The sequence below is a fragment of the Pogonomyrmex barbatus genome, unplaced genomic scaffold (assembly GCF_055798465.1).
Source record: "Pogonomyrmex barbatus isolate J1 unplaced genomic scaffold, ASM5579846v1 scaffold14, whole genome shotgun sequence".
Lineage (NCBI taxonomy): Eukaryota > Metazoa > Arthropoda > Insecta > Hymenoptera > Formicidae > Pogonomyrmex > Pogonomyrmex barbatus.
Genome location: NW_028297110.1, coordinates 1,810,559 through 1,835,310, shown reverse-complemented (window position 1 = coordinate 1,835,310; position 24,752 = coordinate 1,810,559). Strand labels below are relative to the sequence as shown.

Below are 24,752 nucleotides of genomic sequence, written 5' to 3'. Positions count from 1 at the left end.
AAACCGCGAGTCTACCGAAAGTAAACCCAGAAAGATATCTACTCGTGCCATCGTTCATTTCCGGCTAACTTCCAGTTGCTCGTCGCTTTCCTCCCTCGTGCGCCGGTTTTTACCCTGGGGTTTTGATGCACCTTATGACGCACACGGGATCGTAGAAGATGTCTGCTACATTTCGACAATGTGTTACGTAGATCCGATATAGAGAAATCCGTAAGAGACTTTTTAACGTTCCTTTAACCGTATAATTAAATTCGGCTTTTCAAATAATCAATAAAGCATAATTATTCGACTTTGTAAATTATTTGTAATTTTCCTTGCGAGTTCATATATTTAAATAAAGGAAATAATGGCCGTACTGCTTGAACGAAAGTTGCAAATTGTTATTTATTTGCATACTTAACTATATGCTGCCAATAGACGTGATTAGGATTTTGAAACGATTCGCATCATGAATTGTTTAGATTGAGAAGATCGATACGCGCTCATTTAAATCACGCCCACGCAATTTTCCAATTAAAATTACTTTTAGGAAAATTAATTATCGGACGCGAATACGTGAATGGGCATTGCATTATTAAAATGACAGAAATTTTTCTCTCTCTCTCTCTCTCTCTCTCTCTCCCTCTCCCCCTCCATCCATCCTTTTTCCTCTATCTCTCCCTCTCCCGAATGTCTGAGAAACAACATTGTGATAAAGCGAAAATAGAGGAGGGAGAAAAAATAGCGGACGCGGACGGCGCAATCAATGTTTGCTTACGTGGACCGCGAAAGAATTTAATTATACCGGACGTATTTTCTTGCCGCTCTTGCGACTATGCGAAAGCCAGGGGAAAGAGGACAGGCTGTTCGGAAGGGCGCGCGGTGAATTCCATTTTCGCGTTCCCCACGAGGATGACGGGATCCTCCCGCCGCTGTCGGCGGCAACAGAGAGCAAAAAAAAAAGGGTCCTCGTGTGCGTTCGTGTCACCTGCGTCGTACGCCACGATTTTGCGAGGGGTAACAAGATCTATTTATTCAGCGCGCGGGTCCGAGGGGATGCAACGAGGATAATTGCGAATTCGCGTCCCCGAACGGTCGGCTGAGATTCGCAAACCGCGAAATCGGGAACGATTATCGAAAATTCGTTCATTTGCAATTGCTATGCGCTACGTACTCTTAAATATATGATTTATTTATGTTATTGAATTTAAATTGTGTAATTTGTTGGTTCTAAAGCAAAAACTTAGGAATAAGAAGTGGATGCAGGAAAGTAGTCGAAGATACTTATTTTAATAGATGTAGAAAATAAAATAATTTTTGATACTTATAAATTGGCGAATAAAAATCATAAATTCTTATTTTATATGTATAATTTTAAGAAAGCTAAGTTTTTCTAAATATCTTTAATGCTTTTTGCATTAATATTAATATTGAATATTGATTTGTTAAAAATTATAAGACTCTAAAGAATGTTTCAGAGATGAAATAAAAAAAGGTTGAATTTAATTTTTAATAACTTAACCTCGTATGTCTAATCATTTTTGCTAAAAGTTAAATGGAATTAATTTTGATATTCGATTCAGTCTTCGATAAATTAAATTTTAAGTGTAATTAATATTCGTTATCATGTCATATTTATAATCGCTTAGACTCGAGAAAAGAATAATCATTTACCGTGAAATGATCTTAATTATATATTACATTACATATTATAGGTTGCATTTAAAAGTAATACAAAAAATGTTGAAATGATTTGGAACCCAAATCAAAAATTATTTAAAATAAAAATAGGAATATACTAATGAAAATTATAATTAAGAAATAATGACACAAATCTCAACTTTTTTTTATACAAGTACTTTAATAAATATTCAAGATGATTTATGTAAAACTTTAATGCGATGCAGAGATTAGTTGTTCTGTAAATAAAAATGGAGATTTTTGTTATTATTTCTCAATTATATTTCCATTCCACACTTCTTATTTGTTTAAATAATTTTTGATTCTAAACTATCTTTAGAGTTATAAAACTTTTCCTAAATATTATTTTTAAATGCGATCATTGCAAATATAAAACTTAGTATAGTACGTCCCCGAGTACAAGTAATCGAAACAAGTAATAGAAAAATACAGATAAACTTAAATTTTTATTTGCAAAACAACTAATCTCTACATCGCAATTAAATTTTATATATGTAAATAATCTTGAAACTTACGATACTCTTTAAATGCGATTTAGAATAGCACCTGTAAGTTTTTCATTGCAAATATAAAAATTATAGTATAGTACATATCTGAGCGTAACGTCTGAAATCGTTTTGAAAAACGAAGTGTAAGAGTACATCGCGGATACAGCTACAGCAGGTCATTTAAAGGAACGTAATATTCGGCGGATTTTTTTGTTTTCGTGAACGTTTCGAAACGATAACAAGTCGTGTCGGCGTGCGGCCTTGATGTTTGTTTCCTACCGGCGCGTTGTGTTTATAATTCGCCGCGCGCCGTTATCATTCGTCCGCCGTGACTCGGGCAGGTGGGCAGCGTCGCGAGCCGCTGCCGTGGTGCCGTTATATCACTTAATTGCGACGCACGCTCGAAGAAGGCACGAATCACTTTTGAGCGTTACGCGGCGTTATCAGCACGGTTAGTTGGCTTTTATTGTTAAAGATCTCCAACATAGCGAACATAGCGAGCCAACTTTTCACCTGCAGTTAATAATTATAATGTACGCATTTGAGGTAGAAATCGATATAGGGGATTAAATATTGCTCTACGCATTAGGGAGGAAATATTAGAAAACGGGAATAAATATTGAGTTTTGAAAATGAACATTTGGAACAAGGATTAAAACGTAACGCACAATGGATACGCAAGTATAAGATATGACTATGGCCTTATACCTGTGCCCGTTGTGCGTTAGGTTTAATCTCTGTTTCCAGAATTCTCATTTCCAGAGAACTTAATATTTATTCCTAATATTTCCTTCATTGTGTGCAGGATCCAAGATTATATCGTTATTGTTTTATGATATTATATATATATATATATATATATATATATATATATACGGATAACGCGCTCGTTCTTTTTGATGTTGCTTAAATTTAAACATGTCGCACATTGCGTTTTACATTTTTTATCGTTTTATCGTTATAATTGGCCTGCTATGTTTTCAGTCGGAGGATGGAATAATACATTTGATTGAATAATTCAAGTAAAAGAAAAGAAATCCATCTGATTAAATAATCCTAACAGTTCTGGATATAGGAACGTCGCACGTTTGTTTTGTAATGCGCTGAATATTTTCATGATAAAATTAGCCGTGAAACTTTGTCTTAAATAGTATAGTTACGATATGTACAACGTATCGTTGTTTACGTAATCAGTTTGCTTACATTTGCACATTCGAGACGGTTGGTTATATTCTATTCCATACGTCGTCATTATCTCTCGCGATCGTAATAAGTTCCAGAGAAAAATACGATCGTTCTCTATGAATAATTAGCAATTTTTAACGCGCGCGATCAATTACTACCTCCTGCAATTAATAGAAAATTCGTATCGAAAGAACGATTCTTCGAACGACTTATCTATTTGTGTGAAATAGAAAGTAGAGCCCCGTAGAGAAATGAGAATTATTGCACTTCGTGATGTTCGCTGACATTAACGACTTTTTAACAATGTTCCGTTGTCTTGCGCGTTGCGCTTCGAACTCTTCCTCACTTTGAACCTGCTCATTTACGAATACACAGTGCGGAATAATAGACTAATTACCAGTTAATAGTTTTAGGAACGTAACTTAGAAAGCAGGAGGCTAAAGAAATAGCATATCATAGCTTTATACAATCGTGCTTTTTTTTCGCGATATATTTCATCACTAATACAATAAAGTCGCATAAGATGGAAGTATCGTTTAAAGTATCGTCTTCTAATTAGTGCGTGTGTGATCTTAATTAAGTGCACGTCAGTGAGTGCAATCAAGGAATCTGAGAGGAGGAGGAGGAGGCCTAGGAGGCATCGGGCATCGGCGGAGCAATCATGGGGTGAGTAAAAGTTGTTATCTTTTTACAAATTAGAACTAATTATTTCTTCGAATTTTCAATAGGGGAAGAGGGGGGGGGAGATTAATCGATTTCAGAATTTGATTATCGATTTATTAAAAATTAGGTTTGAACTGCTGCGTCGTAAGTTTGTTGAAAATAATGGCACATAATTCGTGATATAAGCAAAATTAATTTCGAATTTATATATTATTATAATTCAATAAAAGAAAAATTATCAGACTACTAATATTGCGCTCGCGTATTGCCTTCTTTATTCTCTAACTATTTGATACTTTGCTTGGCATATTGCATTGTATTGTTATAATTATTTCTTATTGTTTGCGTAATGATTATGCTAATTATAAATACTAATTATTTGGGACGTTTTTATAATTTGGATATATTTTGTATGTTATAGTTCAACGCAGCTTGCAACGTAGCTACAAACAACTCCGCCGCTGCGCGTCGTATCGGTGAGTAATTTTTTTACTTTAATTTGAGATAATGAATGTATGAAATGTACAAAATGTATATAGCTATTTTATACATATGTACATATCAAATTACTTAATATTAAGATATCATAAACATGAATTAGTCATTATCATTTAATAAAATATAAACAGATATATTTCATAAATCCATTGCCTCAAAATGGATAAGCTGGACGGATTAGAGATAATAAGTATAATGAAAATATTTAATTCTGGAAAATACATATAATTATCCGATTTATTATGCACACAAGAATGCACATGTACGCAAAGCTCGGACAGGTTTTCAAAAAACACAATTGGGAATATTGTAAAGAGATGAGTATTATTTTGATATTCTTGTTATTAAATACATTATTAAGTATATCAAGAATAATATATTTAAAACATAAAGAGTTTTTATTAGTTTAACTTTATTGTTTTATCTCATGAACGATGAAAGTTGAAATGAAATGTTCTCTCTTTTTCTCTCTTTGTTTATGATATATAGGAATTAAAAAATTGTTTATAAAACATAGTAGGAAAAATGAACAATTTAGTTACGATACTATAGTTTAGCTTCGACTTTTTAAATATTTCAAAATAAGCCTTGAGATTGGGGTTTTTATTTCTTTATATATATTATATATATTATATATATTATATATATATCTTTATATATATATGTATTTCCAAGATTAAATATTGTATATGATATGTGGTAAAAGGCAATATTTTTTTTACAAGTGTGTATTCCACAAATGTAAATAAAAAACAAATGGGAATATCGTACAGTCACATAGCATATTTTAATCAATTTATTTAATAAAAACAGTTAATAATTATTGATAGTATTAACGGTATTTGTCTTTGCAATGCGCCAATATTGTTCTAATCTTTCATAGCCAGTTCATCCGTGCTTATTGATAACTTGATAAATCATATCGATTATTCGAAATTTTATTAATATTTTATATATGTATAATATTGCGGGATATTTTATGATCAATCTCGCACAATACTTTACAATTTCGTGGCTCAAATCAGGGTGATAATTTTTCGATTTCTCTGACTATTATCTTAATTACTCTTTAATAAAACATGTCGAAACGATCAAGATATGAAATCTCACTCTGTACATCTCGCATGTTATGATTTTGACATGAGATTCAACAAACAAGTATGAAACGCGAACTTTGTTGATTCGCGTTGCAAAAATTTGGGCGGGATTCCGCTGTAGAATAATTCACTGTCGCGACGGTGAAGACGCGGGATTTTTCATTCGAAGTTCGACTTAGCGACCGTAATACCATGTCAAATGGAAGGATCACGTTCCCTTGGTCCTCTCTCGCCCCTTTACAAAGAATGCGTAGAAAAGGGTGACTCGACCAGGGCTTTGCGTCATAATCGTCGGCGATGCTTAAAGAGTGTCATGATTAAAACTCAACCCCCCTCGTGAGCACTCTTGTGCCAGCCCCCCGTCTAAATTTATGCGATTCATTTCGGCAATGGAACATGTACATCGTCGATTTTCAAATATAAATAGTGGTGAAGAATACGATATGATCATTTAAGGATATATTATATCTATTTTTATTTACAATGAAAAATTATGAAAAAAATTGTCGATTTTTCTAGATTGAATTTAAAAATGATACAAAAAATTTTGCGGTGATTTAGAATTTGGATAAAAAATTATTTAAATATAAAATAGAAATACTACTTTATTAGCCGTGTAATTAAGAAATAACGACAAAAATCTCAATTTTTTTATATAAGTATTTAAAATATTCAACATAATTTAATTGTTTTGTAAATTAAATTTTGATTAAGGATAAAAAAATGAATGGTGGTACAAATTGAAATTGAATTTTTCTAAAGCGCCGCTAATATTATTGTTAAATGATTTAGAATAATCTGTAAGTTTTTCATTATTTTTTTATTGTGAATATAAAAATTATAAAAATAGATGTAATACATCTTTACTGATTAATTTAAATTTTTAAATAATCGAAGAATTGAAACTGCTATCTCAATATTTACAAATGCATATGTAATGATTTATATACCAAATACCATATTAACAAAAAAAAATCATAGACAAATTAAAATGCTCGAGACGTAAAACTTCACAATCGACTCTTTCAACCAGAGATCGCCAAAAGTCACAGATTGACATTTAATATCACTGCGGAGCAGCATAAGCCTCACATATTACGACTGTAAATTGCAAGATATTGTTCAGCGAAATAAAAAAAAAAAAACAGCGGCAGAGAAATAATAGCGATCGGGAACTATCGAAACGTAAAAGAATCGATCGCAGCGACCGCAATAACCTCGCGCGGAAATGCACGTGGCGCTTTTTTGTGTCTGGTTACGCGGTCAGTCCAGAAATTACCTCCACGTACGTACATTTTGTGGCGCGCGAGATCCACCGAGGGGGCAGAAGGGACGACGGGGGAGTGGGAAGCCCGAGGGGTTGTTGACGGGAAGGGGGCGGCGGGGGAGACGAGGGGGGAAGGAGTGGGGCCGGGCTTCGGGGCAATCTGCAGATACCTCGGCTGTGCCTGATTACGTTGCTACCTCTCTAATTACACGGCAACCTGCGACGATACTCGACCCGACTGCCTGAAACGAGGCGGTTCGTGGACCTTCGCCTTCGTGGCTGTACTGTCAGGAGGACGACGGGGGGGAAGGGGCGGACGGTTTTGCCGGGTGATAGCACGAACGAGCCGTCGGCGACGTCACCCCGGAGGTGGAATCGCATTTCGCTCTTTACGAACGTCGACGGGGCGTCGACAAGACATGTCGACTTCTTCTCATTACGGGAATATATTTCCGCGGTATCACGGTGAAAACGTACTTGCAAAGTACGCGGGATAAATTTTTAAATGAGTAATGATACGACCTAAATATACAGTCGTTTTTAAAAAAAAAATAGGTTTTTTTTTTTTAAACGCATGGCTTTGCCTCAGTGAAAATTTGTTGTCATATCTTTTTTAATTGTTTCATTTAAATGTCATATAACATAAGAGACAAATATTTGTGCGGAAGCTTGAAATAAAAGTTGTATTTATGTCCATTTAAAATTTTGAAGAAAAGCAGCTTTGTAATAAATTTATATACGTATAATTTCTATGAACCGCTTGTTTTGTCAAAATCCCGTTAATTATGCAAGTTACATATATCGTCATACGTACAAGGTTTTATGAAAAGACTATCTAAATTCAGACACACCGTGTAGATTTTGGAGTCGACGTCGCCGCTTTTAATACGGTTATAATCGGCGGAGGAAGAGGCGTATCTCGGGGGCAAATAGAGCTTCGCTTCCTCTGCAGTTCTTCGTCCCTCTGCCTCGCCCTTCTCTCACCGGCTCTCAGAGAGGAAGACGACGACCGCCTCATGGAGTCAGGAAATTGCGACTACGCGATCTCCCACTCTCATTTCTATATCGTCCTCACCCTTTCCAGCCCTTACCCTCGATTTTGTCTATCATTTTCAGATTTTCAAAATTTACGGGCAATAATTTTTGCAAAATCATTTTATAATTATCCGTTTTACTCAGTCAATTTAATAATCTACACTTTCCGACGACGGCAATGTTTTTAATTATGACATGGGATTTAAAAAAAATTGATATATTTGAAGTTTATTTTACATTTTGAATATCTTGCAATTTACAATGGTAATATATGAAAAAAATTTTTATTCTTTATAAGATATTGTTATTAATGTTAATTAAGATTTTTGACAGTTGCTGATCAACAGAATTTACGTAAAGTGTTTCACAATTTTTTTGTTAATATATAAAATCATATATTTGCAATATAAATTTGAATTTAAGCCAAATATTCACGTAGTGAAAGAAAATTTATTACGAAAAGGACAGTTAGGTAATTTAATTCTAGATTTACAAGACCGCAAAAATTGTTGGCAGTTAGTTCCAAGTAGCTTTCGTACTTAATTTTCAAGATGACGAAACAATCGAAAAGCATGTGATTAATACTGAGATGCGAATTAATTAACGAACGTGATCGGAATAGAAAAGAGTGAAAGAAGGAAGAGCGCAATGCAACGATGCACGTTTCGCGGCATGCAATGGAATTTACATAATAAACATAATAATAATAACGATGATAATAGGTTAATATGAGTGGAACGCGCGGCTCGGTTATCCCCCGCACATAATTAACTTCATCGGCGGCCGTATCCTAATTACCATGCCTCGAATAATATTTGTTGATAATGAACATTATTATTGCGTATTGCCGATCGGGTCTCCGACGGTGGTCGCTCTTTCTCTCTCTCTCATTGTAATCGTTATGTAAATTTAACTCTCACTTAGCTTTTTTATCAACAAGTAAACGCGGACAATTGTTATCCAGTTTATGCAATAAATATTTTCCAGATTAATGAGAAAACAAAAGAGCTAATCTTTTCGATTACGTAATTGAGAATTAAAAAGTTTCGGATAATTGAAGCTTAAAGATACGCGCGTGAAATTTTATCTTTCGCCCGATTTATCTTGGCGGATCTTAACGGAAATTTGTCCACGCATACATTCTTAATGTGTCCGAATTTAATAAATAATAGCCTGTCGAATCGTGACTGAAACGCGATCATCGATGTAATGGAAATCAAGCCTCGCGTCTCGAGTTTCGCTCGAGGGTCGCCAAAGTAACAGGCGTTGATTTCGGTTTCGGCAACCCCGAAAATGGTTTCGTCCCCCGTAGACACGAGCTCTTGAAATCGATGATATTTCTGAGACGGCTCTTATTGTTCTAATTTCGGAATAACTCTATATCTTTTGATTTTTACAACGTTTACAAGTGTAAGGTAACGGGCATAAATTAGCAAACTACTATTTTATTAATTAATACAACGCTTTGATAAAGTATAAAAATTAGAACAGAAAATTATAAACTCGCATGTAGAAAAAAAATGCGAAGGTCGTGCGGTTTTCCGAAAGAAAAGAAAAAAAAAAGATATTCGCGAGGAACGGTGACGTGTCTCCTTCGTTTCCCCCTTTCACCTTTCGTCCGTCTGATATAATTCTCTGACGTCTGCTCCTCCAGACGAATACGGAACGAAATCGCTTTACGGCCTTTCGAACGCTGCGGAATATTAATAAATGCTTCATATCGTCGCCAGCTGACATCTCTAGATCGCATAAGGCACCATCATAGAATAAATCCATCCGCGCATTCTGATATATCTTGTATAATGCAGTAATATTATTAACGTAAATAATATATAATCCAATATCAAGCGATAATATGGAAATAGTCGATTGCTAAAATATTTCTAATCTTTTCCTCTATGCATGGTCTTTTTGTTGCTGCTAATAATGACAGCACATTTCCCTTTCAAAACAACTGAGATTATTTTAACATTAGAAATATACGAGGCAGACACGTTCGCTCAAGGCTGAATTTTGATGCCTATTAAAATTATTATAATTAAAAAAAAAAAATAACAATTATTAGACATGAAAATTCAACAACGCCGTCAAATATGCCTGTATATTTCTAGTATTAAAAACACTTTGTCGATCGGTAAATGTTTAGATAAATGAGATTATTTCTTGACAATAACTTATAGTAGGCGAATTATTTTGATAAAAGTAATAAAACGATACGATCGGGATTATCTGTAATGACGAATCGTTATTATCACATATTAAACGTTGTCGAGCAACTTCGCAACATGAACAAGCGCGACTCATCAATCACATCAGATATTTCGCAGAATGTGAGAAACGTAAAAGCATTTTTCGGCACGGTGCGGGAGCGACGGATAGATGCGTTTTCCGAATCCTCGCAGACTAACTATTTCTAGCGCCTATTATCGGGTAGGGCGAATAAAACGATCGATGAACGAAACTGCAGCGTCGTTATCCTTTTTCTTCCTTCTTCATCGCCCACGCTCTTCTCGCCCCTCTCTCTCTCTCTCTCTCTCTCTCTTTCTCTCTCTCTTTCCGTTCCACTCTCTCCACGTTCACCGCTAATATCCAGACGGCAGATCCGGGGTGGCGATGACTCGGAGGCGGAAATGGAGCAGCTCGAGTCCGGTGGGTTGGTGTGCTTGTTCTCACCCCCGCCCTTCCCCTGATCGTAGTTTCACCCCCGTGCCTTCGTCCACCCACTGATCACCGCTGCACTTTGTCGGTTCCCGACCATCTCTCCGCCCTCTTTCGTTTCTACCACGACCGTTCCGTCCAAGTGGTGCTCGGGGGGGGGGGGGGTAGGTTAGGGGTGAACCGCGTGATGAGGGCACACGAATATATTACGAACGGCGATCGGGAGAAGCGCTTTTTTTCCATGAAAAATTCTTCGCCTCCGTTGTAACATCACGTACACAAGGGACAGAGAACGTAGAGAATAGAGGCTAGGAATCGATGCTGGATAGAAATCGACGTGACTCTCTCTCTCTCTCTCTCTCTCTCTCTCTCTCTCTCTCTCTCTCTCTCTCTCTCTCTCTCTCTCTCTCTCTCTCTCTCTCTCCTTCTCTCTTTTGACACTTGTGATTGCGAGTCATCCGATTTTACGACTCTGCAGAAGTGCAATCGTTCGGTTGTTCGACTTTACAAAATGATCGGTATTATCATATCGATTTGAAAAATCGCGATTTGGCATTTCAAGCAAACTTTGGATTTCAAAAAAACTTCATTTTTTTGTATTTTTTTTTTTATTTTATCACGTAAGCGTGTTTCATTTGCAATTAAATGGGAATTTCTCGGTTTATGTTTCCTTGCTCCAAGCTTGGGGTCTTTCCGGATTCGTTGTCTAAAATCCCGACTTTGCCGCGTTGTTTTAACGAATCGAAGAATTTTATGTAAGTGTGTGTTTACAAAAATAACAATTTTACTGGCAAATCTAAAAATTTGGTCAATTCAAATCTGTATCTGGCCAAAGATTTTTAGATTTGCCAATAAGCAAAATAATTTTCTCCGTGACATATAATATACGCTCTTATTTTACATTAATTATATTAATTTAAAGTCATGTGTTACGCAATGCAAATAATAGCAAGTTATCAGGAACCAGTGTGACGTTTTTATATGAAACATTTATTTATTTTGAGAACTGATAGAACTCATTCTGAATATTCTCTTGACATTTTATACCTGTTCGCATATCAAATATCTTGATCACACTGACCGACGTTTTCTTAATGTTACGATCGGTCCCCTCTGACAGTTGCGAACCGCCAATCTCGAAGATATCGTGTCGGTGTCGTTCGCGGAAAATTGCGCGGCTGATGAAGAAAAGTCGATAACGTGGCGAGGGAAATATTTTTTTTACAGCCCCGTCGACGGGGACGAACGAACGAGCGTTCGCTATTTGACTCCAAGATGTAATGTTATTTTATGTCTTTATTAAATTTCAACCTGTGTTTGTCACAAGCGAAACACAGCTTTCGCTAAAAATTGAAAAGTCGAGAAACCGCGAGTACATCTTTCGTCACATTTAATAAGAATGCACGCTTTCCTCGATTAACTATTTTAATTGTTATGAAATTGTTAATTCGAATCACGCAACTCAAAAAAAAAAAGAAAAAGAATTTTTACGAAATATATCTTTTAAAATTTTTAAATTAATCTTTTTTAAATTTAATATGTAATATGTAATAATAATTCAAAAAAAGTTTAGATGTAATTGGTATCTCGGGGATACTAGAATATCCGAAAAAAAATGACTATGACGACGATTGACGGCGACTGTTCCATTTCGTTTCTTCACCCTTAAGCGTACGTCCTCTTTAAAGCGCATCGCGTGAGCCACGCGTCTGTAACGGGTGTTCGTGAAAAAAGCACGCATTAACGTCATTAAATTTGACGAGGGAGAGTCGAATCTGAAGATAATTTACAACTTCCTTTAAATTACGTCGGTTGACATTGTCAGCTACTTGATCGTCGTTTCTTGTTCGACGACGTTATACGTCTTGCTGTGCAAGCAAAGCGAAGAGAAACAAAGGAGACGAATCGATCAACAGGCTTTATTGCGCTATCACCAAAGAGATAAAACAGAAACTCTTTTCGAATCTCGAAGATGTGATTGGTTTCGTGTAAAAAATTTCTCAAATAAAGAATTTTTTTATTACAAAATAAGAAAACATTTGAGATTCTCAGAATCAGTGTAATCTAATATGCATTAAATCGTGAAAGAAGATGTAGAAAATCGGAATAACGTAACTCATTGCTATTTTGATGAACGATATATTATTTGTATCCGATGATAATTATGCCATATTTCGACCTCGCTGTGATTTTTATGTCCTCCCGTTGCATACCTCTCTTTTCCGGCGCTTCTGAAATCTCTCTGAATTCTCTCTCTTCCGCCATCCACGGTCCACCGCCTCTTTCTCTAACGACCCCCGCCTTCTTTTATCTCGATCCACCGAGTCGTTCTAGACTTCCCTCACGGCGCGTCCTTGAGTCTCCTGAAATCGGAAACGGAGCTGCCGCAGAAAGAAGAACGGAGAAAGTCGTTTCGCGACGGAGACCGATATCCAGAACGACGACGGAGGCTGATCGAATTACACACGTCCCTTACCATTGCCTATCCCTTGATACGGTGGACGGGATTTGGAATTGCAAATATCTAACGCGCTCGTTCGGTGAATTCATCCCGTGGTCCTTCGTAAGGACCGTGGGCTTTTCCGGTATACTTCCGGCACGTGCGATCGAGACTGCGTGCGTGTGCGTGCGTACAACAATGGAAAATCGGAATTATTTACATTGTTCGATTTCGTCGATATTTTCAAAACTTGCAATTTTATCCCGTTTTACCTGTCTAAAAATTTCAGGTACTATTAACTAAATTTTACTCTAAGTAAAGCGATTTTCGAGTCACGATTATTTCCCTACGCGTAGAAAACGATTTTACTGAAATATCTAAAAATTTAGCCGAGTCTAGAACTGAAAATTTAGTTGGGTCATTAAAATAATTATATGCGATATTCAAATTGTATGCTGGAATATAAAAAAATTTTTGCTATATTAATATCATGCTTAAGCTAATTATTCTGACCCAACAAAATTGTTTTCAGATCTGTATCTGGCTAAACTTTTAGACACTTCAACGAAATCCTTTTTTCAGTGTATATTTAACATTAATTACAAATATTACACACAAAATGTTAAAATTTAAATTTCAAGTATATATATATATATATATATATATATACTTATTACGAAATAAACGTATCGTTGCGTATTATGTCTCACGAGATAGATATTTCTTTCTTTGTAATAGTCGCGTATATATTAATGAGGAATATATTTATCACAAGCGGATTCTGTTGCCCTCATCGTTCAAGCGTCTCGATTCTGTTCGAACGACCGGAAAATAGGTCGGCAAGAACGATAATCCGTAACGACTCGGTTGGAGATAAAAGGAAGAAAAGAGGGTCATTAGGAGGATAAGGCATGACGACGGTATAGCATGACGACGGATGCAGGCGGATTATGGAGGTGCACAGAAAACGTAGCCGCGTCGCAAGAACTGAAGAATTATCTGGACAAGTTCCTCGAACGTCCGTCAGCATCTATAAAGAATCGTATCCGAAGTTAAACGAATCGCCCATCTCCCTTGTAATCGCAGCGCTGTATCCCCTCTATATCACCGAACGTCGATTTCTCTACCAATGTCCTTTAATCGCCGTAATAATTTAACCAATTCGCCATTTCCTCCTAGCACATAATAGTTAAGATAATGCGGACAATTGAACTGAAATAATCGAATCGAGTGGACACGCTGCGCGTCTTAGATTTTCTAGATTTTTTTTTTTTTTTTTTTTACATTTTTAACCCTTTCGTTCTAGTTCGTGATTTCGCTCTAAGTTCTTGGATTTCTAATTCGTCCGGTCTCTAACTCGGCACAGCTCGAGCTAATTTTGAATGTTATCAAACATTTTATTTTTTTTTTTTTTTTTTTTTTTCCGAGTGATCGCTTAGACCGCTTAACGATAAATACAACCACCGCGTTCCACCACCGCCGACGATACTCTGACGAATATTTGTGTCAACGGAAATATACAAGCGACCGCGTATATATCTGACCCGGATCGTTCGATAGTATCGATACACCGAGAGCGCGACAGAGCGAGCGGACGATCGCTTATCCGTCGTCACGAGTGTTTTTTTTTTTTTTTTTTTTTTTTCTCCCTTCCCCGAGGATTTATATTTTACCTCGCGATCGCACGTCGCGACGAGGTGGTTGGGGGTTGAAAAAAAATCTGCGGAAGCGACCGGAACGAGTACGACCTCGTCGGTGGCTCCTGTAAATTCTTCGGGATATGCATCGATATCGTACACACCGCGAGCTTTTACTTTGCCACGAACGAATGAAAAATACTTTGAGAAAGAAAGAGAGGGGGAGCGAGAGAAACAGAGAGAACGGCACGCGAAAGCTGTATTTTTATGGAAAAAATGTTGCGAACTACTCTACGCTACGTTGTTCGAGGTCGTACATCGGTATTATTTGCGTATCGTCCGCGCACACGCTATCGATGTGACGAAATTACGCCGACCGATTGACAACAACCAACTTGCAAAATTGGAAATTTCACCGTTCTCAAGAAGCAAAAATATTGACAAAGCAGAAAAAAATCTTAGAAACGTTCTTTTTAAGAGTCTTAATTCGCCAGCGATCATGCCGCTCGTAAATTAATCCCGATAATGAAGTGAACGCTGTTCGATTTGAGCTTGAGGGGGAGGGGGATGGTTGAGGGATGATCGGAGGAGGATTAGACAAGCGCGAAGCGAGCGAGCGCCTCCCCCGTTCGATACGGCATAAATATTCGTCGCTGCTCGCGGCGGGGTCGGAAACGCGCGACGCCGGAATTAGATGACGTAAATTGCATTACACTGGGTGTCTCGGGGCTGTCGTCTTTTCTCTCCCCTGGGCCGAAGATACCGCGCGTCGTTATCGGGAAGAAGAATGACGGTCGCCTCAATGTCGGGACGATCGATCGTTTCTGAATTATTCGGGGCTGGAAATAGCCGCCCGGAGTCGCCAACCGGAGTTTAACCGCCGCTGCCGTCGCGGTCGCGATGTATATTTTTCGTGTATACGCGCGCGTTACGCGCCAACGTTATCCGGAGTTTAACGCGGCACGGCCGAAATTTTGACATCCGGCTTCCATGATGTTTCGTTTTTCGCCTTTTACATGTCGTTCCGGTTACAATGGATCAACGCGGGTTACAATGCTCGCTGCGATAGCCGCTCCGTCCGACTCTGTACCGTGACGATTTTTTTTTTGTCTTTTTCGTTTTGTTTTGTTTAAGACGACATCCGAATTAGTAGTTTACTCCGGATAACGCTGCGTACGCGCGTAACGAATATATTTTTTTTTTTTTTTGCTTTTCTTTCCGTCAAAGTGTATATTTATTTAAATTTTTAACGAGAGAGAGAGAGAGAGAGAGAGAGAGAGAGAGAGAGAGAGAGAAGAGTCGGAGAAATGCGAATATTATATAATTTATGTGATGATAAATTATGTTTTATTTATATAATTTTTTTATTATATAATTGTTATATAAGTGTATATTTATTTAGAGTTTTAACAAAAGCGAGAAAGAGAGGGAAGGAGTCAGGGGAAAATGCGAATGTAAAATCAAACTTAATACAGCATCGTTATTAATGGGACAAAATATGGGTGGAGCGTTTTACCTGCGTTTATCAACATCTGTAGTCATTATCTCTTGCGTCGGCCGACGATAATTACGTGGGTTGTATCGATTCATTTTTTTAGGAAACGGTAATGCGCCGAAATTAGCCGGAAGTACGATATTCGAATTACAATGTTCATTTTGTAAAATACATGATTACGCGTTGTTTGATCCGGCCGACCGGTCAGCGAAATAACATGGCCGATCCCGAGTTGCGGCCCGAGTTTTGTAAACTGAAAACCGATTTGATATTAACCCGGGTGAAATTTGAACTTTGCGGCGCAGTCGGAAATACCGCGCGTTGATAACGGCCGCAAAACAAAACCTGTCTCTCTCTCTCTCTCTCTCTCTCTCTCTCTCTCTCTCTCTCTCTCTTCATTTATTTGCGGTGCGGCATGATGATCAGCGATCATCCTGAGTGTCATATGATATCAGCAATCGATACTAACCGTAGGATACACGGCTTCGGCTATGGCCGCGGAAACTAAACTAAAAAGCAATAATTAATTCAGACCGTCTGTAAATGTAAGTTCCAAAATACCGCTTTAAAGTTACTCACGAAATTATCAGGAGACGGGGATAAATCTATCCCTGTTATTACCACGAGTCACACGAACGCCATGCGAAAAAGGGGAAATACCATCGCCGAATGTCGTACGTAGATCCCGGGTAAATCAATCAATAACCGGAGGAAGGTTCTTAATTAGACAAACTTAGGGCAATAGCCCGTCATTGTTTCGTGCAGTTGAGAGTTTATTTGACAGGAAGTTCTCGTCGCTGAGAACAACGTAGGACTAGAATCGAAGGATCTAGGCTTCGGGGAGAGCTGAAACTCGCTCTATCCGCTGATACTCCTGCGACAGGCGGAATCTCGCGGTGGCTGGAGGATTAATCATTGAGCGCGGGTACTTCGGGGCTCGCATGCAAAATGGCTACGATCGATCCATCGCAACGCCGACGAAATGATTTCGTAACGAGCTTCCCCTTCTCTCTCTCTCTCTCTCTCTCTCTCTTTCTCTCTTCCCTCGTCTTTATCCGTCCGTTACCTATTCGCCTCTCATTTTCCCTCGTCGTCCTTTTCGCCCGCTCTTTCTCCTCTTCTCTCTCTCTCTCTCTCTCTCTCTCTCTCTCTCTCTCTCTCTCTCTTTCTCTCTTTCCGTCATTATTCCTCCGCACTCTCGTACTCGATCTCCTCCTCTCTTCCTCTCTGTCAATCCCGCTATCTCGTTCGCTCGCCCGCTCTTTCCGACCATCCGACGTCTGGTTCACGACCTCGTTCTATTCTCGCTGAAATTACGAGCTCTGTCGGCTCCATCGCACTCCTCCGAAAGAGCACGACTCCGTGTACAACCGCACGCCACGACGGCGGAAACTCCCGTCGCGACGCCCGTCCTCGCGCGCGAAAAAGGAAAGCGGTCCGGGGCGCGTTATTTTCGGCGAACGAAACTTTTATAATTCAGAAGCTAATCCGTCAAATTCAATTGAAAATTGAAAATTTATTTTTTTCTATAATGATGGCGTTATTCCTTCTTTGTAATGCAATTAAATTACAATTACGTTTGTAAATTAGCTCAATGTTCATGACGATAGTGATTTTTGGCGTAAGATATATCTTGCCATGATCTCGCATATTGGGGAATTATCGATTTCGATCTCCGGTTATTTTAATTCGCCGATCGAACCCGAGCGGGAGCGACGCGCAAACTCGATTACATCCTTTTTTTTTTCTTTTTTTTTTTTTCTTTTTAAGTGCTGTTCATTCCCGCTCGCGGTCTGCCGATTACGAGGGACGAGCGCACGATGTCAATTATTCACGTGTAACGAAATTGATTAGCCCAGGAATGGCCGCGCAATGCGTAAAGGCTGCGGTCGTAAAATGGTCTTAATGGTCTTACCTCGTCCGGTCTGAATTAATTTAGTGCCGCTTTGTCGCGCTATTATGAAGCGTGCAAAAACTTTTTTTATGACAGTTGAAGTATTTGATATTACGAATGGCAGTGGGGACGTCTTGTGCACAATAATTTTACAACGGATAATTTAATCTCTATCGTGCGGGGACAAAACTTACAATTTCCCGGATTAATCTAGTAAGATGGAATTGTACGAAAAATTATTTAGAAAATCCCACGAATTTTTGGAATCGAGGCATAAATTTTCTTTGGAATCGATGCGCGTGATTTTCTCCGACGATATCGTGTATCAAGATCCACGTAGATGATAAAAAAGCGAGCGTCGAATGGCACGTTTTTATTTCTGCGTTATCGTTAAATTTACACAAGGACGAGGGTCGCACAAGGTAGACCGCAAACGGGTTCGAGCTTTGTTTCTGATATGGACATTGACGTAAATATTGCCCACGCGAACGCGGAGCCTTCTCGCGGAACCGCCGCTCGCTATCGGTCGACGTTGACAACGCGGCGTGCACACATGTCACATGATCGTTATATCGATCACCTCCGATGTTGCTCCACTTGCCACGAATCTCCTTTACAACGGAAACGTGCGCGATATCCAGAGAAAAAAAAATATCATTCGGGAGAACGTCGCGAACAATAGTCATTCGTCTATGACGGACAATCAAATTGCACTCGCGAGAGAAATGGACGCGGACACATAACTTTTGAAAATGGCTTTAATGAAACGTGTCGCGGTAATTTAAAAAATTACGAAAATATATGTAAATTCGTTCTTTTAATACGGTACTACTTTTTGCGCGCGTTGTTACGATAGATAAATGGGTCAACGTTCTATACTTTCGCGTCTGAAGTTTCAAATTATGCAGGCAATAATTTTTTAGACGAGACTGTTCGACCTACGCCAATTTTAACGTCTCCATGTAACGACGACCATTTTTCACAGTCGCGCGCGATAAGGCGCGGGGGGGGGGGGGGGGAGAAAAAGAAAACCTCGCCGACTCGGCTCGCCCACGCAATCGCGGCGACATTTTTCTCGCCCCCGTTTCGTCGCCCCCGCGAGGACTATAGTACACGAGGGTGCTCGAGCGAGCCAACTATGGTCGGCAGTGATGGCGACTCGCGCCCGAGGGAGATTTTATGACAAACAAGCCGGCAAGTGCCATCTGCGGCTGTCAGTGCCATCGTGCTTCGCTTGATGCCACCCCCCCCTCCCCCGTGCGCCACCTTCCCCTGTCCCCTTTCCCTCATGTCAACGTTAACAACGTCAAGGGTGGGCCTGCTAGCTTTGCCAGCGAAGTGTTTGTCGGGGGATTAGACCGCTCGATGTCCGGCGTTGCTGTTGAATCACGGCGATCCGTAGGACATTTCGAGGCACGGGTATATTCTGTGACCATCCTTCAAACTCCATCCCCTCTGAACAATAATCCCGCAGGCGCACGTGCGATGTATTTGGGGCAACGGCGGGAGCCCTAAGTGCAGCGGTCCTAATTAAGGGTGGTAGCGTGTCGATGAGCTTTATTGAGAAACAAATGGCGAGGTACAGAGCATTTCAAAAGTGGCTCGTCTGATGGAGAGAAATTTAAATAGTCAATACTTTGACAAATCCTAATTGCGCATCGCTAATAATTTTCTTTTAGTTGATTATTATCATTCTATATATATTTGTAAGTTGTATCTGTTTTATTTATTACGATTGCGAAGATAATTTTTACACATTATAATTTTACAAAGGTGCTAATGAGGGCTCTAAATTTTCTGCATTAAGGTCTATTATGACTCGCACATATTTTTTTTCCATAATCGCGTGGGAAATAAAAAATTACGTATTCCTCAGTCATTATATATTTCTACTTAGTTATATCGCGTCGCGACGAAGTCCACCGCGAGCTTCATCACTCGATGTCTCGATGTCTCGCTGACTCGATAACTCCGTCGGGAACCGAATCGACAGGCGGCGAAGAGTGAAAGAGTGGCGGGTACTAAGTAGTACGAGGGAAAGAAAAAAAAAATTAAAAAAAATGAATCACGTTTCAATCCGACTTTTCAAAGCAATAAGGAACACGAGGCTGCTTCGCTTCTGCGCCGAGATCATCGATCGAGATGCAACGTATATCTCACTTTCGCCTCTGACGGGTGACCTGAAAACTTAAGGGCCGAGGGCGCGCACACCCCGTCCCTAAATTTCCCGAAAACGCATTCGTTGCACGCGAGAGAGAGAGAAAAAAAGGAGACCGAAGAAGAGAAGGCAGAGAGAAGAGAACGAGAGTTCTGAAACGAGCGCGAAAAAGGATAGGCGAGGGGAAGTGCAGGGAGGGTGAAAAAGAAAGAGCGCGAGGAGAAGCGAGCGTGAAAGAGAGGAGGGAAAAAAAGCGAGAAAAAAAGGACGATGCGCTTCCAGGGCCTCGTGCCACCTATGGCGCACCGGCGGCTCGCTTGCTTATTACGCGACCGAGAGACTCGATCCCTCTTTCCTCCCGTTCTCTCTGTTCCTCTTCTTCTTTCGGTTTCATCGCGTTCTCATCCGACGGCGAAAGTTTCGTCCCCGCGTTGCCGGAACTCTTCACACTGAATTCATTCGTCAAGTCTCTCGGATTTCACGTCGCCTGGGCAGCGGAGAAAGTGCAGCGGCGCTTTGGCAAGATGAACGAAAGCGGGGTGGAGAAGATTAGGAGAAAGGGGGGGGGGGGGAGAGAGAGGAAGGAAAATAGATACCTAACGAAAGACGGAGATGAGATGGTCCAGTGAGAGACAAAAGGGCAACGAGAGGGAAAGAGAAAGAAAGAGAGAGAAAGGAAGGGGGGGGAGAAAAAGAGAAACAAGTTTGATTCGTCGGGCAAGATCGAAGTCTCGGCAGAGCGATCGAAACGACGAGCGTGTAATGGCAGAGGGTAGCGGTAGTTGGAAGCAGGACCCGAGTCAGTAGTTGCCCGTCCACAGGCGGGAAATATCGGCAAGAGCGTGGACGTGGGGGGAGGGAGGAGGGGAGGGGGAGGAACGGTCGGTCGGTCGTTCGGAATGGGATGGGATGGGATAGGATGGAATGGGACGCGGCGCAGGGGATGGGGGATACTTAAACGCGGCCGTGCGCGCAGAGTGGCGGCTCGTGGCGGCAGACGAGGGGACGGAAAACGGCTGCGACGAAGGGATGGGGGCGAGCGAGATGTAGTGCGACTCGGCTCGGCGCGGCGCGGCGTGGCGCGGCGCGGCGCGGCACGGCGGTGGCGCGCGGAATGGGGCGCGTGATGGCGCAGCACTCGGTGAGACCAAAAGGGTGGTCGGAGGGGGGGTGAAGGGGGAAGGGAGTAGCGAGGTGGTAGCGTGAGCGAACGGGCGACGGGATGAGGGGGCGGGGGCGGTGAAACGGAAGCCGGCAGACTCCGCTTGCGAGCGACGACGCTTCCGACCGTTTCACGCTACGGGTGGTCACGAAGTGACGAATGCCACGCGTTTCTCGCAAGTTTCCTAGCAAATTGCTGTCGATAATTTTTTTATTTTATTTTTTTATTTTTATAGAGAAATCTCAGTCGTAAAAAGAAGCCTAACGGCTCTGATTTAAATTCCTAGAAAGATATTCTTTCATGGAGTTGAGCGTAAAAGGGTTTAATATTGTTGTATGTCTTTTTAATTTTTAGAAGATAATGAATCATTATTTTGAATAATACTTTTAATGCGAATTTCTGCGGATACCATTATAATTTGGACACTTTTCAGTGTTTTTAAAATATCAGTGTAAATATCCACTCTCTCCCCTTCGAATTATAAACATCGACACGTACGTGATTAATAAAGTTCAATGTTAATTAACATAATTAGTATGTTTCCATGCAGGCGATGCACGATTATTAAGGATTAATAAGCGCGGTTCGTATATCAGAGAAAGAGAGGAAATAAGAGAGAAAGAAAGAGAGAAAGAGAGAAATTGCGCTAAACGAAATACGACTATACCGGGTGTATCATTATTTTTCTCGTATGAATTTCTTTTTCAAGTCTGTAAAAAAATTTCAGAAATTATTGAAAAATTTCATTTAATATTGCGTTAAATCACTTAACGCCGAAACAATAATTCCAGATATATCATTTACAAATTACATTTCGGACATGCTCATTTAGTGCTAAATAAAAAGAGCAAAACACTAATCAAATCAAAAAATGAAGCATGGAAAGTGGACTCATGGATCATAGAATTCCATAAATTTGATAATAAAAAGGGAAACCATATGTAATACCGATAATACGTAATGTCATAACTCGCGGGGACTCGATAATGATCGGTCGAAGAAAACTTACAGTCCCGAGCGCGTTACGAACGACGCGATTTTATCCCGCATTATCCTGCGTCAATTATTAATCCAAAAATGCGCTGCTCTCGATAGGAGAACGGCCGCACCGCGTCACGGCCGCGAATATAACGCTTATCGATTTTCGCGGCGCGACTCTTTAATCTTGGTAATCGAGCGAACGCCCCCGCGGCCACCCCTCCCGCTGCGTCGCCTATTCATTAACGGCGTAAACGGCGAGTGACAGCTGGCGCGTTGTCAAGTCTCGGCGTGCGTTACACACACACACACACACACACACACACACACACACACACACACGCACACGCACGCACGCACGCACGCACGCACGCACGCACGCACGCACGCACGCACGCGTTTACGCACGCAGGCACGTACAACGAACGAACGAACGAACGAACGAACGAACGAACGAACGAACGAACGAACGAACGAACGAACGAACGAACGAACGAACGAACGAACGAACGAACGAACGAACGAACGAACGAACGAACGAACGAACGAACGAACGAACGAACGAACGAACGAACGAACGAACGAACGAACGAACGAACGAACGAACGAACGAACGAACGAACGAACGAACGAACGAACGAACGAACGAACGAACGAACGAACGAACGAACGAACGAACGAACGAACGAACGAACGAACGAACGAACGAACGAACGAACGAACGAACGAACGAACGAACGAACGAACGAACGAATGTACGTACGTCCGCGTATACAGACTAGTAACTAGATCGCCGCGAAACTGGCGCATGCTGTGGATCGAGAAATTTACAGCTGCAATCAATTTTTTAAATTATTTGCTGAAATTTATCCGACATTTTCCATATAAAAAGCTTTCGCTTAAATAGCAATTTTATGAGACGAGTTTTGAAATCTGAAGCGCGAGTATTATTATTTCATCCTTATTCTATTATTTTTATCTTTGTTGCTAAGTTGAATGTTTAAAAAAAATGATAATTCTCTGTTTTCGTTTTCTATTAAAAAAAGTTTTCTCAAATCAAAATTACTTATGGTATTATTGGTCTTGCTCCTTTTTTTACGACAAATTTTTGTTAAATTGTTGATTCATTAAGACTTTATAATAATGTCGTTATTGCTATATACATATTTAATATCTCCATATTCCATTTGGTGGCAAAGTGACAATTAAAGGCTCACTACGGCCGCGTGTAACTCTAATTACTTCAGTGCGCGTGTGTACACGTGGATTCACGCTGGTTCGCGCGCGAGCACGTGGAACTGGGGTTGATACACGTGGTGCTCAAGAAACCCCCGGAGGCGCTTTGCACCCTACTAGGAAAATACGACGCTGGCGTATCTCTTTAACGCCTCTAATATCTTTAATGTTCCTCCTGCCACGGCCAGACGAGGCACGGTCAAAGATTCTCTTTAATGCGCGTGTAATATCGATAACGTTCTGCAAACTGGCAGACCTCGTTATCTTTTACGAACCTCGCGATTCGTCGATATCGACTATCGCGCGAACTACGCATTATTTTATGAATTGCAACGATCTAAAAAAATTGATGGTTATAATTAATATTAATCTACGTAAATATAGGAATAGATCAAAAAAATTGTAATGTAAAGTTCCGCTTAATTTCGCTCTGAGAGGAAAGTAAACGGAATTCTTTTTTTAAAGACAGCACTTTCTCGCGACAAATGTTTTTCCATTTTTTTACGAAGCATATGTAATCGCCCAGTGATAGCGAGATCGTTCGTTATCGTAGATAAAATATCACTGTCAGTCGCAAAAGCACGTCGAAGAGAATACCCGCGTCCTTTTAACTTTCCCGTAATATCTCGTAATATCTCTCAAATTGGCACGAGCCCGTAGAACGACGGACAGAGATAACGGCCACGAGCTGGAACTCCAACACCTCGAACCAATGTCGAACGGTCGTCAGCGACGTGGCGTGAAATATTCAGGTCAGCGACGAGAACGTCGACGATCTTGGCGGACTTCGCCCCGTCGATCGATCTGTCGACTCGCGACGCGAACGCGCGACAAATAACACGAGGCAGGTGAAGTAAAAAATCTCGGATTTATCTTTGACACGCGTCTCTCGTCCAATCCTGTTTTTAAGTGCGTTATCAGTGATACCAGTGCGACTCGTTCTCGTACCTTCCAACTTTAACCAGTCATACGATTGACGACAAACAATGAACGTGTAATCTTGATACGCGATAGACTATACGGAAAGAAAATTTTTTTTTTTTTTTTTTTTTTTTGAAATTTATCGAAAAAATTATTTTCAGATACAGATCTGACAGTAATCTTATTGGACCGTCGAAATAGTTATGTAGGACGTCATGTTTAAGCATGATGATAATGATTCAAAAACGTTTGACATTCCA

The 24,752-nt window shown here is 40.0% G+C and overlaps 1 protein-coding gene across 1 annotated transcript in view; it reads left to right on the top strand.

The window, feature by feature from the left end:
• Positions 1 to 24,752, top strand: part of LOC105428368 (U6 snRNA phosphodiesterase 1) — a 171,792-nt gene that overhangs the window by 28,371 nt on the left and 118,669 nt on the right. Inside the window, exons 2-3 of the mRNA XM_089072969.1 lie at positions 3,935 to 4,019; positions 4,438 to 4,492. Of these exons, the coding sequence (XP_088929095.1) occupies positions 3,935 to 4,019; positions 4,438 to 4,492 (140 nt within the window). The remainder of the gene's footprint in view (positions 1 to 3,934; positions 4,020 to 4,437; positions 4,493 to 24,752) is intronic.